This window comes from Acanthopagrus latus, chromosome 16, assembly GCF_904848185.1.
Source record: "Acanthopagrus latus isolate v.2019 chromosome 16, fAcaLat1.1, whole genome shotgun sequence".
Lineage (NCBI taxonomy): Eukaryota > Metazoa > Chordata > Actinopteri > Spariformes > Sparidae > Acanthopagrus > Acanthopagrus latus.
In genome coordinates this window covers 3,795,472-3,812,935 of record NC_051054.1, presented here as the reverse complement: position 1 = coordinate 3,812,935, position 17,464 = coordinate 3,795,472, and the positions used below count along the sequence as shown (strand labels likewise).

General features: G+C 41.2%; 2 protein-coding genes across 4 annotated transcripts in view; one reads left to right on the top strand and one right to left on the bottom strand.

Annotated features, from left to right (window-relative positions):
- The window catches only part of sfxn5a (sideroflexin 5a), a 33,235-nt gene that overhangs the window by 13,154 nt on the left and 2,617 nt on the right, over positions 1 to 17,464 (top strand). Inside the window, exons 13-17 of one of the 3 annotated variants that reach the window (XR_005070266.1) lie at positions 1,649 to 1,766; positions 3,338 to 3,486; positions 4,913 to 5,020; positions 6,444 to 6,511; positions 10,461 to 10,747. Coding sequence is in view for 1 of the 3 variants with exons in the window: in XM_037071794.1 (XP_036927689.1) it covers positions 1,649 to 1,766; positions 3,338 to 3,415 (196 nt within the window). In the remaining 2 variants the exon portion in view is untranslated. Of the gene's footprint in view, positions 1 to 1,648; positions 1,767 to 3,337; positions 4,801 to 4,912; positions 5,021 to 6,443; positions 6,512 to 10,460; positions 10,748 to 17,464 lie in introns of those variants that run through there. The other 2 variants (XR_005070267.1, XM_037071794.1) reach the window with 2 other exon arrangements.
- On the bottom strand, positions 6,899 to 14,408 carry emx1 (empty spiracles homeobox 1). The gene is made up of 3 exons (XM_037071793.1): positions 12,513 to 14,408; positions 10,486 to 10,670; positions 6,899 to 7,900 (listed from the first exon to the last, which is right to left on the bottom strand). The coding sequence occupies exons 1-3, from the start codon at positions 13,165 to 13,167 to the stop codon at positions 7,733 to 7,735; spliced, it is 1,008 nt and encodes a 335-aa protein (XP_036927688.1). The 5' UTR covers positions 13,168 to 14,408; the 3' UTR covers positions 6,899 to 7,732.

Genomic DNA, 17,464 nt, shown 5'->3' with positions numbered 1-17,464 from the left:
AGTAAGATATATTCTAACTGATAGTTTTTTGCCAATGTATTATCAAAATGTACATTAATTATAGTTTGAAATATGTTCTTGAAGCAAATTGACAATATATTGACATGTATCGTTAATTGTACTCCTTAAACATGTGAAAATGTATTTGTTAAATATAACATGATGTTTTTCAGTTAATATTTATATGGTTGTTCCATTAGAGACTATATATTATTACTACGATATAACACAGTTTCATAACATTCAGAATTGTTGTTGTGTTTTGTGCGATTTCATGAAAATTCTGGGACTTTTTAAATATCATGTTTTGTTTAACGTTGTTGTGTTTTGTGGAGTGATGTTATGTTTTGGCCACCGTATGATTAGATATTTCTTTTAGTCAGGAAACTAAGTTGCCACAAGTGATTCCTACACTTAAAACTAGAAATGAAATGTCTTGTCAGAGTCGTTCAGCGGCGTCGAGTTGCATCTGACACAACACGAGTCAGCGGGGATATTCTATTAATTGGTCGACAGGGAGGCTCAGTCACGGTGTCACCGGTTCATGTAAACAGATAAACCTGGTCGGACCTCGACTCTGGAACATGGCCACCAGCCAGTTTATTCAGCACGAGCCAGAATTTCCTGAAATGGTGTCATTAATTTTGGAGTTTTTCAGCTGATTTGGAGGTTTTCAAACTTAAACGCGTGCCCAAACCTTCCTTCATCACTCGCGTCGCACATACCTCGCAACTTTTTCTCCCATTGACTTTCCCCTCTTTGTAATCCACTTCTCGGATGTGTGTGTGTGTGTGTATTGTGTGTGTGTGTGTGTGTGTGTGTAGCCTAATTAAACCATGGCAGCCATATGTGTTAATGAGCTCCCTCATTAGGCAGTAGCTCTCCTCGTTAGGGGGAGAGGCGTCGCTGGTGGAGGAGAGCTGGAGCGGCTCGTTCTCAGGCTCCTGCTGAGTTCGCTGTCCCACACACTGAAGAGGGGATTATCCTACAGAGGGCAGCGCCGAGGGAGGAGGAACACGGGCTGAGACGAGGGAATATATTTGTGGAGATGGATCCTTAAAAAAAAAGTCTGTTTGGTTTGGAGAGAAAATGCAGATTTTAACAGTTAATGCCAACACAGTTTTTTTTAAGCAGTTTCAATACATTTGTAAGAGATTACACAGAAGAGTTGAAGAACTCTAGGCAGGAATTTCGTGGAGTTGATTGATTATCAGTATACAATATTAAATTCAAGGTTCCCAGGGGCCCTTGAAAGGTTTTGAATTTGGGGGCAAAAAAAAAAATAAAGACAGTTGAGTTCCTCAGTGTAGCTACTGGCCAATGAAAGCACATGAATTTATTTTGTGCTAAAAGAAAAATTGAAGTTTTGAATTCTTGGTGTTGTTACGTTGATCCGTGTCTCAGACAGGGTTTATGCCTGGACAGTCGTTGAAAGTCCTTGAATTTGATCTTTAAATCCAAGCCACAAAGTTCCTGCACTGCATCAACCACAGAGCATTGTTCATTTCCCAGTTATTAGATGTCTCAACGGTTTCCTGACGAGTCTTATAAAAAAAACATCTCCAGTGCCAACACCACGAAACATATCTGTGCCATAACTGTAAGATCAATAAATTTACAGCGTCGCGTCTCGTCTGCATCCCTCCAGGCTTCCTCTCCTGCAGAGACATCGGAGGCTCGTCCTGCCCGTCCACAGCCTGGTTTGCCTCGCCGCCTTCGGACTGGCGCTGCCTCTCGCCATCAGTCTCTTCCCACAGATGTCCCAGGTGAGCCATCCCGAAATGATCTTTACCTAAGGGTACACATGTCAACCATCGACTGGTTGCTTGTTGGAATGACTCTTTCTTAGGCCGTTAACTAAGAGTTTTCCCATAATAACCTCTTAGTTAATGCTGGTTGATAATAAGTAATCAGGTCTGAGCTTTATAAGTTGGTAGAACCACATGAGTGTCATCTGTCGTCTATTTGCATGTAACAACTCAAAAGCGTAAATAGTGTCCAAATAAGTTTAGATCAAGTCTTTCTAACTCAGAATTCGTCACTAAGCAAAAGCTAGAAAATTAAATTAATGTTTTTCATCGTAGTTTTGCGACTCTTGTTGCTGTTTTTACTTGAACTTCATAATTATTTACCAGGTTACATTGAGAAATAAACTCTTTCCCAACGTGTCACCGATGATAACTTCTCCCATGTAGCTTCCTTGCTGTCAGTCATGTTGACGGTCCTGCAGAACATTCTGATGGTCCAGAAACAATCGCAAATGCACTGATATCGGATCGTGCGCGGCCTGTTTGTTGCACAGCGTCGTCGTGCTTTATAAAGACTAATTAAGAGTCATTATAATGCGCTAATAAGCAACCAGTCAATGCTTAATACAAAGTGTTACCCCTCTCACCCCGACCGTATCAGATCGCTCCCTCGCTCAGGTCTGCCATGACTCAGCCTCGGTGACTGATGTTGATGACCGCCGTCTTCTGACCTCTTTACCTTCACAGAGGCTCTCTCTCCTAATGAGGCGTAGCCCTCTGAGGCTTAACCTGTTCTGTTATGATCTGCCCGGAGCCTCCACCGCCTTCATTCACTCGATGCCATCCAGGCTAGCGGGCTGACATCTAACTTTAGCCTTATTACCTCCGTATGTGTCATCCTGCTCATTAATCAGCCCGATTTTGTTTTTTTTTCGCTCGTATCTCTCCATCTTTCTTTGTCTTCCCTCTGCCAAATGACTCGCTGACACAAGCCAACCGGCTCTGGCTTTAAAATGTTTAGGATTTAATTACCGATGGAAATAGCCCCGACAGCCATATGGCAAAAAACTTCAGACATATGTGCCGCCAACAGTCCTGTGAAAAAGACGCCTCCTGTTCTGCGGAGGGGCCTGTTTTTCCTCTCACAAGTCCTTTTTACACTTTCGCAAGAATAGCAGATGAAAAAAAAAAAAAACGAACTCCCCAAAAAGCAACTTGAATGCCCTGTTCCCCCGGACCCCCCGCCTACTCAATTTGTCCCACTTCCCCATTTCACACCTACCAAGACGTCTGATTAGGATTCTGCCTCCGACTCCAGCAGCCATCTGTCTCTCGTTCAAATATTAGGAGATGCGAAACCTCAAATTAGACTTTAATCTGCCAAATTGGCTCTTTTTGCACATTAGCAGTAAATACGGAACATTTAAAGCTTTTAAGAATGATTTAGTTACAAATGAAACTGCTTCTAATCTTTAAGTAGCGGCTCATGATAAAGATGATGCATTATACAGCATGTAAACGTTGTTATATGTGCCAGCTCGTGCCAAGTGTTTCACATATTTCCCTCCTGACCTTTTTCATTCCCACAGATCGGTGTGAACGAGCTGGAGCCGGAGATCGCCGCGGCCACAGACTGTAAGATTGTGACATACAATAAAGGCCTGTGAGCGATCCCCCCCCCCCCCCCGAAGACGCGACCTGCTGCTCGTCACCGACGCTGCCAGAGAGTAAAACGATGGTAAATTTGGCCGTGTTATCCGGCGAGCAGTTAGCATATGTTTACAGAGAGAGAGGATAGTGAGAATACACAGTGTTTATGCCAAGACAATGGTTGTTAGATAAGCAACAACACATGATGACATACTGTGATATATGAAAATATACATGATGACACCTCAGGAAGGATTGTCGCTCTTACCGAGGATGTAACGCAAAATAACTGAGCCGCTCAGAAAGATTTGCAGTAGAGTTTCGATCAGGCTAATGTGCTTCTTTAGTTTAACAGCCTGCGAGACGTGCACTCGTGTTTCTAAGGGCTGTTGCTCTAACCTAAAATGATTGTATGATCGCATGATTATTGTGGAACAGATTCACGATGACGATATTATCGCTACATCTAAAGAAATCAGGAAAACAAATTCAACCAATGAGCTCTATTGTTAAAATGTGTTAACTGTGTGTTTCATCTCTTTGATGATAAATGAATTACCCTCAAAATCAAAGTGTTAGGAGGTCGAGAGAGTCTGTAACATACCTGTAGAAATATACCGACATCTACTCAATTACTTTATGAACAATTTTTATTAGAGATGCTCCGATCTACTTCCAGGACGACAGGCCGAGCGGCGACAGATAAATCTGATTCTGTGCTGCTCACATTTAACCACTCACGCCCCAAACGGGACCGCCGGTCCAAACCTGGAAGGTTTAATCCAGCCTGGGCTCTGGTGTCTCTCCATTTTCACAACTAACAGGCAATTAACTCAAAAGAATTTCAGTAATCGTGAGGAAGAATGAGAGGATGAAGATAGCAGCAGAACCCGTCTACATGATTGTGTGTATGTAAAATAAGACGGTAGAATTTCACCAGAAGGAAAAATGAGAGAAAAATAAACTAAATTGTGTTTATCAGAATTTAGTTTGTTTCCCAACATTACCTGCCTGAACACTCACCTCCCTGCTGAAGAGGGACATTGTGTGATGATTTAGCAAACCAACACTTTACTATCTGTTGCATGATTAAAGAAACTAAAACTTTTGGATGTGATTTTTGTTGATGTGCTGCTGAATTAATCTTCAAAACACCCCAGAACTGTTTCTCATTTAAAGTCTTTTCTAATACCTGAGTTGTGTTTTGGTTGTTTGTTTGTATTTTCACCTCGAGGCAGGTAATCATGAAATATTAACCAACGCTAAATTTCCAATATTTGCCTTGACGTCCAGGTGATTCTGTCTTTAAAGTTGTCAATTACATTCCCTCCTTATAAACTGTAAATACACAAACTTAATAATCCCCGTCAAATAAAGACATTTTGATAAATTGACTCTCAAAGCCGTGTTGTGATAACAGTGTCTTTTTTTACTTGATTTATATAAACCGTCCGTCTTCACGTGTTATCTCGTGTCACGATCTCTGTGATTAACATGTTTGTGCGGTTGCCGAGGGAACCCGGCACGGTAGGCTGCGAGGAGACGCAAGTTCGACAAGAAGCCACACGCCGGGATCGGAGGGGAGGATGCTGGAGGGTGGAAGCTGTTGCACACAAACCCGGGTGAGACAACAAAAACACAAACCGCCACGTTCAAAGAGATCCATCAGATCTGCTTTTATTATCGTTATTATTGCAGGTTTAATTTGTTGACATCAGCGTCACATTTGGCCGAGTTTCACCCCGTAACGCTGAGAGGTTTTACAGTTTTTTTACATGCTGCAGATTAATTACTGGTGTCAGAATCTTATTCAAATATCTCTAATTGGGTCATTTAAGTCATTCCAGTCACAGTCTGCAGCGATCAGACTGCAACTGTTTTGTCATTCCCCCCCCCCAAAAAAAAATTATTCAGAACAATAATAATCCTTCTTCTTCCGTCAGTAATTGGGTTGTGAGTTTGTGATTCGGCGAGCCTCCCGCTGCTCGGCTGAAACTGATGCAATGTGGCAGCTGTGACTACGCCGCATGATTTATCAACTCGACACGCGACTTTAAAACCAACAATAAAACACGTGCGTCTTGTGCTGCTAGGTGAGAAAAGAGGCAGACAACAAGTAATCAAAGCCCACGATGATGATGATGATGAAAACCGGTCGTCTTCGTCTGCAGACCAGTTTTTTTCTTTCTTTTTTTCCCGACACCTTTGCAGCAGCAGCAGCAGCAGCCGTGGGGATCTGGAGACTCGTTCCCTCTCCGCTGCTCTCCGGAGAGACTTCCTGAACTCTCCGCTCAGCTGACTCAGGCGACAGGAGACACGGCGTTTAGGGAGACAGGCGTGATTTTCCCCCCTTAAGTGTTTTTCTAGCAGGCGAATGAGAGGTGTGGCTCTCGTTAATCATGTTGACCCAACATGCGATAGGCCTCAGCTCTCTCTCTCATGTCACGGAACAAGATGGCGCTTCCTGTTGGCGCCAAAACATACATTTGAAAACCTGAACCGAAAATGTCTCCCTTGACCTTCTCTCGATTAGTTCCATGTAGTAACTGATTAACGCCGTCCGTCATTGTTGTCGAGCTGATATATCTCCAAAACAACCACACAGATCTGTATTTTGTGAACTGCCCCTTTAAGTCCCACCGCTCATGCTGTTTATTTGGACATTAAGGAATGTCGAATCTCCTCTCATGTGTATTTGCACCTGCAGTGAGTATAGGATGTCCTGAGGAAACTCAAAACAAGACAGATGTCTTGACGTTTTGTCCACCTTTTGTAAAAACCGCTGCACCGTACGCCTCCTCCCTCCCTCCCTCCCTCCCTCCCTCCTTCCCTCCTTCCCTCCCTCCCTCCTCCAGCTCCCTCGCTGTCTTTTCTGTCGCTTAGCTTACAAAACAAGACGTGAGGGGTCAGCCGTCTGAAGCCTCTCGGGGTCATTAGGAGGAGATTCCTTCCGTTTCTTTTGACAGGTGATTACTGAGGCGCTTTGGTGAAAGAGCCGCCGCACAATAGTAACTACTTTCCCCTCTTTTTTCTCTCTTTTTACAGAGGTTGCTCCCTCTGGATGGGAATCATCTCTGTCCGACCCCCCTTCTGCTGGAATTTGGAGGAAATAGGTAAAACACACACCTGACACCTGTGCAACTGTCCCTGCAACACTCCTGCCGCCTCGTACAGACACCCCTCCAGATTTTCAGGGTTTTCTTTTTTAAAGAGCGAAACAAAAAAAATCCTTCTTCGCTCGGCCACTTCTCCGCTCCCCACAGAGGCTCGAGCGTCTGCAGGTTTTTTCATTCCAATCAAACACTGCAGCAGCAAGCCTCACACTGATCTGCACATGCAGCTCGAGCCGGAGAGGAGAGCGACTAATGAGTGAAACCTGCAGCTGTAATGGCTTTTTTTTTTTTTTTTTAAATATAAGAGGAAACCCTGCGTGACTCTAACATGGCTGACAAGATGAACAAATTCAAACACCTGGAGTAGACAGAAAAAATGTACATTCCTCATGAGAGAAATATCTTTTGTTTTTATTTCTAAAACATCTTTTTTTTGTAATTACACGTTCTGTTTTTTTGTATGACACATGGGGTTTAAAGATGTCGTCCATCACCCCACACTGACAGATGTGACATGGCAGAAGAAGCACAAATCTGTGGAGCTGCTTTTTTTTTGTTTTGTTTTTTATTATGTGGCACAACTCGCCCCTGACGCCAGAGGTCTCTGCAGCTTCTCGTCTGTCCCGGAAGTCACGCACAGCTGCTCGTGAATCGCGTCCCTCTCTCTCTGTCTGTCTGTGGGGATGAATCTTCATTATAGGGAACCGTGGATCTTCTTCCACGCATCCTTCGTTTCCTGCTTTTGTTCTTCTGGCTCGTCGGAATCGTGCGACAAGCACAAATGTTTTAAATTAACGTGGCTCACAGGTTTGGGCTGAGCGACGAGGTGTTAATGACCTAAGCAGGTGGTTAAAAACAGCGTTTAATGAAACAAATAGCCTTCTTTTCAAAAACAACCTTTATACGCGGCCTATGTACAATTTAAAAAAAACAACAAACACTATGATAGAGGTTGACGTTGTTTCTCTCTTCGTCTTTGGTCGTCACACCAAAGATTCATTAAACGATGCTTCTCCTCGTCCAGAGACGTTCACGACGGATGTCATTAAATAATTATGTATTTTTCTTCTCCCAGTGTCACGGAGTAAAAACACCTCGATGAAGAGATGCGCAGCCGTCCTCTAACCGGTCTAATTATACTTAATAATATTACATAATAAATAGTGGTTGGTCCTCTGGTGCGTCAGAAGGAGACGCAGGGTTCAGGGAGGAGGTTTTCTTTCAGTCCTCTGAGGTGACGTCTATGTCCTCCGAGCTGGCCTGCTTGGTGGCGATGCGCCATCTGTTGATGTGGTGGTTCCCCTTCTTCTTCTGCTGGCTGTCGGGTCCCTCCTCCTCCAGCTTCTGCCGCTTGTACTTAGTCCGCCTGTTCTGGAACCACACCTTCACCTGGACAGACACACGAGCAGGGTTTAACGACGAGGATGCACACAGATGGTCACTCTTTTTTAAAGCCCACCACAGGTGTGAAACCTTCTCCTCCTTCTTCCTGAGTGTACATGATCTTTCTGATTTTAAGAGGCGGGCCTACCAGCATGATTTGTGACATCACAAACGGCATTTGCCAGCCAATCGTGGGCCAGTATTCAAGTGTGATGTTGACACTTGAAGCCTCCGGTGCTCAAACACTGACGTTGGACAGAACTTGTGAACTTTTCACACTCAGGTGTCGCTAATAACATAAACGATGTGTTTAAGTTCACAGATTTTGGGTCAATACATGTCTGCTTTTAGAAATGAACCATTATTTTCATTATCTATTAATCCACTGAGTATTTTTCTCATGTAATCAATGAACTGCTCCGTCTCTAAAATGTGAGAAAAGGCAAGAAGTCCAAACTGACGCCATCAGATGCCAAAACCTGCCATGTTAATGTCTTGTTATATTAAATTCTGACACTTGCATCATGAAAACTTTGGTAGATTTTGCTTGACAAATGATGAAAACCTTGAATTGATTATCAGAAATACTTCACAGCTTCCTGGAGTTTGACCGATCAACGTATCGACGAATATTTTTGGCTCTTCCTTTTGATTTTTTGCGATGACGAACGTGTGCCGGTTCGTACGGAAAACACTTCAAGTCAAAATAAAATGAAATAATAATTAATTTCACAATCCGTGCTCCAATTTCTACATTTCGAACCTTGTTTAAACTAAATATTTTATTATATTCTCAATCCACTCGTCACAAAAACAGCTCATCTCCTTCTGATTGTGTTTTACACTTATTCTGCAGAAATACTGTTTATTTTAAAGGATTCCTGGTTAAACAAACTAACAGCGACTTCTCGCCTCTTGTTTATATAACCGAGGATGCATTAATGTCTGGGAAAGGTCAGCGGGGCTTAATGGCTTCCTGACCGACGCTGGTGTGACCTTGGAATATGATATGGAATATATACATGGCCGGGATGCATTTTTAAAATAGCAACACAGCAGCGCTCATAGTTTCCTCTCAGTTGTTCTCGGCGACTCTACGCTGTAATCACGGTTTCAAAGAGCCGCAAATAACTGGACTAGTTCCAGTGTTTTTGTTCATTTGTCTAAAAGCAAGAGAGAAATAATATTTTTTTCACAGTTTGACTGTTTCTCTTCAGCCGCTCGGGGTGAAAGATATTTTTATAACCGGTGACTCGATCAGTCGGCTGGTCCAAATGTTTCTACAGAAGCAGGAAACAGACAGTTGCAACATTTTATCATTTGTCTGATTGTTGAGCGTTTGTTTATTCACTAAACGCAACATTTCTCCAACCATGTTTTCCCTTATATTCCAGATTTGAGCGGTGGCTGTAAAATATCGCGATAAATCAAGCAAAAATTTGATTATATACACAATAAGACCAAAGTGGCTAGACTGCTTACTGTGCAGAATGTTAGCTACATTTTTTTCATGATGCATAAAATAAATTAATCTGGTTGGATGGGTTTTTTTTGGGATATTTGGGGGATAATTAATTATTATTTTATATTATTTTACATGTTTAGTTTAAGACAATCCCAAACATTTACCTAATTATTCCCAAAATAGTTAGCCACAGAAATGCTACATGGAAAATACCAGTAAATATAAGGAAAGTAGACTAAAATGAGGTGAACTCCTGATACTGCAGAGTCGGTTCTAATAATAGTAATAATTAAAATTTAAACCAGCAAAATTACAGATTAATTTCAAACTGCAAGTTTTATTTGAGCGGCTGTAATTGTTCATATCTGTAGCTCCTGTTTATTCAGATGTTACACAGACGACAGTGGATTTAATCTTTGGTTAATTATTATTTACACATCAGAAATGATCTGAATATAAATTATCATGATGCTAAATATGTATATTACAGTATTAAAGGAGCAGTACGTAGTATTTTGGGGAGTACATTTTAATTAGAGGCGAAATTCACTTTTTTTTAATGCCGAAATAAACTTAGATAGATAAAAATAAAAAACTCTTCTTTTCATGACTCGATAAAATCAATGCCGTTTTATTTTATTTATAAGTGGCGGACCCTGCCACCTCTCTAGCTTCGCACAGTGTTTCTGCTGAGAGCAGCTTGTTTGTTCAGTGATGTGAACACAAAGAAATGTTTCTGAGTTTCTGTTATTACTCATTAAAGTTCTGAGTTGAATTTCTACACAGTTTTTTTAACGGAGGGAATTAAAGATTAACGGATCTGACAGAACGACACAAACATGAAGACATTTATATTTATGGATTTATATAAATCAGTGCTGCTGAGGGTTCAGTTAAAGGTGTTTAAGATTAAAGAGTGTAAATTTGATCGATGCGGATGTTTAATGAGTCCATTAGGCCTCATAATGGAGAACATGAAGGGGTTCTGCTGAGTCAGCTGTTTGGATGAACGCCGCTTCTGAGCTTTGTGCCAATCAATTACGCACAAGTCGCGTTATGTGAATATTAATTAATACTCTCGATTCATTTGATGATTTGAAGGTGAGGGACTTTAACTTCAGCTCACCTGCGTCTCGGATAAACTCAAGCTGTTCGCCAGCTGCTTCCTCTCGGCTCCGACCACGTAGTGGTTCTTCTCGAAGGCTCGCTCCAGCCGGAGGAGCTGGGAGGGCGAGAAGGCGGTCCGGATGCGTTTGGGCTTCCTGGCGAAGGGACCGTGGAGCAGCAGGCTGTCCTGGGACACGTCGTTACCTTGGAAGAGAAACAAGGAAGGAGGGGTGGAAGGTGAAGGCGGAGCTGGAGCAGCTGGTTCCGACTGGACCTGTCAGGTGTCTGTGTGTGTGTGTGTGTGTGTGTGTGTGTGGGCTGCCTCATCAGAAACAGTGTGAACAGCGTTAATAGGTCCAAACGCTCTGCTGTAGTGTGAGGAAGTGATGCTGCAGCGTCACTATCACACCTTCAGTAACATGTCGTCTGGAAAGGTATTATTCATGAAGCAGGACATAAAATGTAGGTCTATAATAATAATAATAATAATAATAATAATAATAATAATAATAATAATATATTTTAAATCTGATTCCAATGTTCTTAATTTCTAAAGTGAAACCTGACCTGCTGGTTTATTTCTGTATCAGGTCTCACTGTTAAATCATATTTTAATTGTGTTATTTTACGCACGTGACGCGGTGAAATCCGTTTGAATGTCGCGCATCGACACGGAGACAAACACACTTATTATAGTGAGTTTCATAATTTGTATTTTGTGTTCTGAGATTATCTTTAGTCCCCCCAAGAATAATGCGACACACTTAATTTGGATTGAAAACACGCATACATGCGCCCATATCCAATAATACACAACTCATTTTGAATAGAGAAATTCATTTGTAATAAAAACAACAAAAACAGTGAAAAAGCCTGAAGATAAAAAAAAAAATAAAATAAAGATTTGCAGATCTGATTAAAAAGGTTTTTTTGAGGGCGTAAATGACAGCTAATATTTATTATTTTGATTGAAATATATCAACCAAACATGCACATATAGTAGGATTACACAATGATTTATTGTAGATGAATTTGCATTAAAATAAAGCAAATAAACGTTTTATAATTTGTGTCATTGGAGCGACATTATTTGTTCACTAACCGACATTTATCTTTTAATTCTTCCAAATATTTTGTCAGGAAGGAGAAACTAAAAAAATATTTTCAAGATGAAATGTTCATGTGGCGCAAAAACATCCAGAAAACAGTTTGTTTTCTCTCCCATTTTATAATTAATTTTTAATTTAATTTTTTTCCATTTTGATTATAAACTGAATATTTAAATTGTTTTCTTCGTTTAATTTATTTTATTTTTTTGTCCAACTAGAAAACGTCATTAGATATTTAATTAATTAATTGATACATTTAAACAAACATTAGGATACAACAAACTGTCGGTGTGGAAAAATAATTTAGTACTTTGTATTTAAAAACTGGCGATTTCTAGATTTGCATCATTCTGTCAATAAACCCACATGCGCAGTTTTAGTTGAGCCATGTTGGCTCGTCTGTGCGCTCAGCTCAGTCCGCTGAATAAATAAATCACTGCAGGCTGCGCGTAAATCCTTCAGTTCCCATTAAACCGACTTTATTATCCTGGACTCGATCTGTTCGCTCTCCTCGGCCTGGCTGTTGTGCCAGATATTTAAAAAAAAACCTGTAGTCTGACCCAGGGCGGGTTTTCTTGTATGAGGGGGAGAAAAAAAAGGAGTAAAAATCAGCGCTTATCTTCTCGTGGCTGTGCGGCTGTGAGAGTCGCTGCAGGGCGCAGAGGGAGCGGCAGCATGAGGGCAGCGCAGCCGGTGGCCTGATCGCTGAGTGCGATCTGTGTCGTGGCGATGAAATATGAAGGACTGATCGATCTGACGGCTTCAGTTAGATGAGAAATAAACACATTTCTTCTCCCTAAATCTAGTTAATCATGAGTCTAGAGTTACTTTAATTGTTTGGCTTGGTAGGAGCAGATAAATAATAATTGCGCACGACTTCAAGTGGACTAAAAATCTGCGTCTTCGCATTTTATGTTTTTTTTTTTTTTTTTTTTACCTTGAAATCTGTGTCCAAAGAACCTGTTCCGGAGCACCCAGGGGTAGAAGTTGAGCGGGTCTCGGTGTTGCGTCCCGAAGAAGTGCGGATGCTGTAGGTGGGAGCCTCCGAGCTGGTGGGGAGCCACGGTGAGGGAGGGGTGGCCGACCGTCTCTGGGAACACCAGGTCCGGGGTCTGGTACAGGGACCTGGCCGGTGGCCCCTGGTAGCTGTTCATTAAGGCATCTGTCGTCGGGTTGGAGTAACTTAGAGCCGTGGGACGGATCGGGTCCTCGGCCGTCAGAGGGTTCTCCTTGGCGACCAGAGACTCTATCGTGAAGCAGCGCTTCCCTGCAGACGAAAACATCATCTCTGGAAGGAAAAACGAGACCAGAAGAGAAGAAATCTGTCGCTGAAGAAGAAGTAAGCTCCCTCTCAGAGGCGCGTCATGACCACAGGTGGAGCGCTGAGGACGGTCTGCGGGTTCGTGTGTACGCGGGCTCGTCCTGGAGGAGATGCTGCTACAGAACTCAACAGCGCTGCAAATGAGCCCGATCCGTGGACTCAGAGGGTTTCTGCGCACCGAGTCAAAGCGCCTCCAACCTTCAGTGCGTCTCGACGCCGCGCACGGAGCGCGCTGATTGGACCAGAGCACCTGCCAATAGGTCTTCCTCATTCAAATACCTGCTTCATAGATCGACACGGGGGCCCCGGCGAGGAGGCTTAGTTACAGAGGCACGCTGAGAAAACATGTGTGCTCCAATTAATGGCTCATTGTGCGTCCTACTCAGCCCGTAATATGTCGGTGCTCGGGAGGGGAAACAAGCAGCCGGAGGGGGGCGAGCAGCTAAACTTCAATCAGCCAGGAAATTCTGCAGAAGTGACGCGGACACGGAGGCGAAGGGTCACAGGACACGAGTGGAAACCTCACCAGGGTTTCAGTGTGGCTGTTGTTCCTGGACGAGTTTCACTCCTCCAGCCCGTTAAATCACCTGGTTTTATTTTTGTTTTTTGTTTTTTTACAGATATCAAACATAAAAATCCTCCCATGTAAAGTAAAGTGACGCTGGACGTGTTCAGTGAAGTATCAACAGGCCTGTAACTCAGTTTTTATTATCTGCTGAAGCGCATTTTGCGCTCAGGTGAACTTTCACCGAAGATAAAAACAGAAACTTTTTTTTTTTCATCTTCTTTAATCCCATAAAAATAAAACAGTTGGTCATCTTTATTGATTAGTTTCAATTTGTAATTAATTTATCAGTGTGTGAGAGTGTGTGTGTTTTATACACGTTGAACTTGAAGAAAATCAGGAAATTAAGATTTTTCTATTGACATTTTTCAACTTAATACTTATTTTTCGCGCTATAAATGCAAACTATCATGATCATAATAATAATATCAATAGCTGTAATCGAATTCATTTAATGTATATATGTTGATATTAATTTATTTGAAACAGTAATATTACAAATACACAAACGCACTAAAAAACAAACATTTGTGTGAGTTTTTCTCTTTCAAAGACACAAATTTCCCTTCTGGCTTCTCAGATGCATCAATTAAAAATCAAATCAGTTTGTTTTGAACCGAGTTTGACGCCTGAACGCTGTGATGAAGCACAGACCGGAGCTCGTCCTCTGTGGGAGCTCGGCTCCTGCAGGAGGAAGCAGCAGGTAATTGTGTTTCGGAGCTGAATCCCCTCGGCGCTCCGCTTCCATGCCGCACTAACCAAGTTAATAATTATCCTCTTAATGCGCTCGTTTGCGCGGAGGTTGCATTAGAAAATCATTACCGGTGGAAATTATGAGGTAAAACAAGTTGTTGATTAGGGCGTTTAGAGCTAAAGGCTCCTAAAAGACGTTTCCCCCCTAAAATCTCCTTATTTCTCTCTTTAAGCATCTTTTTTTTTTTTTTTTTAAATAATTAGAATTTTTCTGGAAACTACAGGACTCACAGGAGCGACTACTGAATATGATAAACATGTGAATCATTGTAATCTTATTAAACACGCGTGCGTCAACATGTTGCTGTGGAGTTATTTTGCTCCAGGACACACACACACACACACACACACACACACACACACACACACACACACACACACACACACACACACACACAATCAGTTCATTACTCTGCGTGTCCTTCCCGAAACAAGAAAAGGTCACATTGTAATCAAGAAGTCAAGTTAATAACCGTATGAAGCAGAGAGCGATCAAACATTTCTCTGGACTCGCTGGATTTTATATTTAAACTCTTCACCCTCAGGAACCGGAGCGCAGACCGAGCCGCGCCAGTTTAATGATGAAGCCCTGCGGGGCCTTTACGCACTGACCCGGGTCGCTGCTGGTTAATAGGTGGCCAGACCCGCAACCAAACCAAAGCAGTGGAGTCTCCTGTTGTTCCGCTGCTGATCACATCTGTGCGTAAAACGTCTTTTATTGTGAAAATCCACATTTTCGGGTGAAAAATGACAATCCAAACCCAGACTGAGATATACAGAGATTTATTCCGTGTTCATGTCCTCTGTGAATCACACTGGAATCACAGTTCTCCAGATTATATATTAATAAGAGTGGAGGAGAAAAGCTTTAGTTACACAGTGACTGATTAAGTAAACTGAGAGATGGTGAGGAGGTTGATCAGGACGCATAACTCTTTATATGAGCCGCTCCACGGTGCAACACAGGGCGAGAGACATAGAATAATGATTTAATTGGCATTTTAATTTCTTCATAAGAATATTATCATTCTTGGAAAAAAAACAGAGAGAAACACTCAACCACCGCATCTTATTAATGCAGTGAAATTGTGAAGAATATTGTTTTGTAACTTCACATGTTTGGGTAAAAACTCAGATTTCATGTTGAGGTTTATTCCTGCAAACTGGTGATGAAAAAAAACAACAATTTTGATTTAAGAAACAGAAAGAAACTCTGGTGTAGAGTACATGGTTATTATTTAACGCGTGAAAGAAAATTGTAAAAACAATTTTAAACCATATATTTAAAAAAAAAAAACAACGTTGCTTAATGACACCAAGATCATCCAGTCTGACTTCTAACCTGGATGAAAACAAATAAAACACATCAGGCTGATCAAACTCTTCAGTCACACGTCTGTCCAAAAGTCTGGAGTTTAAAAACAAAAGCAGCATTCTGGGAGTTTATCTGCAGTGAAGGATCCTGACAGGAAGTGTGAGGGCCCCTCTGACGACAGGTGGGTCAGAGTTGTACGAGTGCTGCCCTCTGGTGGTCTCTTTGTTAACAACACGTGATGTAAATGACAGAAATCACAGGATAGATCCTTCAATACATCGTTTTAAAACTGACAATGAAAGAGCTCTAAACAGATCTGTGTGTTATCAAACAGTTCTTACAGTGTTAGTGGCCTGAAGAGAGGAAACCTCACATATTTAGAACAAAAAGTTTTATTTTTTAAATTTGATTTTATGCTTATTTAAATTAGATTCATTTTCATTGTATTTATTTTATCTTATTTTCATTTCTTTAAAACTTGTTTTTTTTACTTTTCAATACAATTATTTTTAGTACTTTTTATTATATATTTATGTTTTACTTTCTAATATTTTTTGTATTATTTATTATATCTTTATTATTATTATTATTTTACTTTTTTGTGTTTATTCATTTATTTTTATTATTATTTTTTCAGAAATGTTTTTCAGCAGCTCTTTTCCTTCAGTGTAATTTGGGGAGGTGATTTCTGACGTCACTGCAGTAACAACAACGTGTTCACTGAAGATGGTTTGTTGTTTTTAGACCGATGCTGCCACCCAGTGGCTGACTGGAGGCACGACATGTTTTTATTTATTATTTCTTTTTTGGATTTAAATTTCCCTGCAGAGGTCAGCTGCAGCTTCTGGCCTCAGTTTAGTTTCTGCTCCAGCAGGTTCCACTTCCAGCTGATGACTTTGAAAATTAGATATATTATATAAACATGACAGATCAGAAAAACTGTGGCGTGAACTACAGTTAATTAAATCAGCAGTAAACTGCAGCAGCTGCTGGTAGTTAAACTACATTAATATTTGCACAGTGATTAAAATAGTTAAATTACACTCAAATATACTTTTAAATCAGCTTCCTCAACAAGCTAAACAAAAAACACCCAAATAATGTTTAGAATGTAACAGAAATCACAAAATATTGATAACAGCGTCTCCCTGCAATAGTTAATATCACTTTGAGATCTAAAACATGCCAGACAAGTCTAAATCTCTTCAGCTGTGGTCATTCATCATAATCGACTCATTTTTGTCTGTAAAATGTAAAAAAGAGCCGATGAGACCTCTTGAAATGTTCCCGAACCCAAATCTCTTCATTTACTGTCATAATTAACAAAGTAAAGCAGCGAATCCTCACATTTAAGAAGCTGGAAGCAGCGAATTTGGACATTTTTGCTTGAAAAACGACAGAACCGATTGATCAATTATCAAAAAAGTTGGCTGATCGTTTCAGCTGTGGCGATAAACAGGAATCAGCAGACATAATTCTGAACTGCTGGTTTTAATTAGCTATGAATCTGCTCCCCGTCCTCAGATCTTCCTCCCTGATGTTGATTAATCGGTCAGACAGCTGCAGCTCGGTTCTCCCTCTCACCTCCCGCTCCGTTCATTAATAAACTAATTGGCCATTTTGTTTCGCATTAGCTTTGTGTGTTCAGCTAATCTGTTCCACTTAAATACTTGGAAAATTTCACCCCGTTATAACGAGATGGGAAAAGTAGCACGTCGCTGCGTTTGTGCCACCTGCGTGAGAAGTGCGGTCGTTTAGCCACCTGTACGCGGCTCCGCACATAAACAAACATCCCGTTTTTAACACGGGTTAGAGAAAAAAATACGTGTTGGTATCAAGAGACAGTAGCTGTAGCTTCACTTGCGATGTTTTTCATATCTTGAAATGTATTTTTTAAGTATTTTATGACAACGGCGTAAATCTGAGATGTTGTAA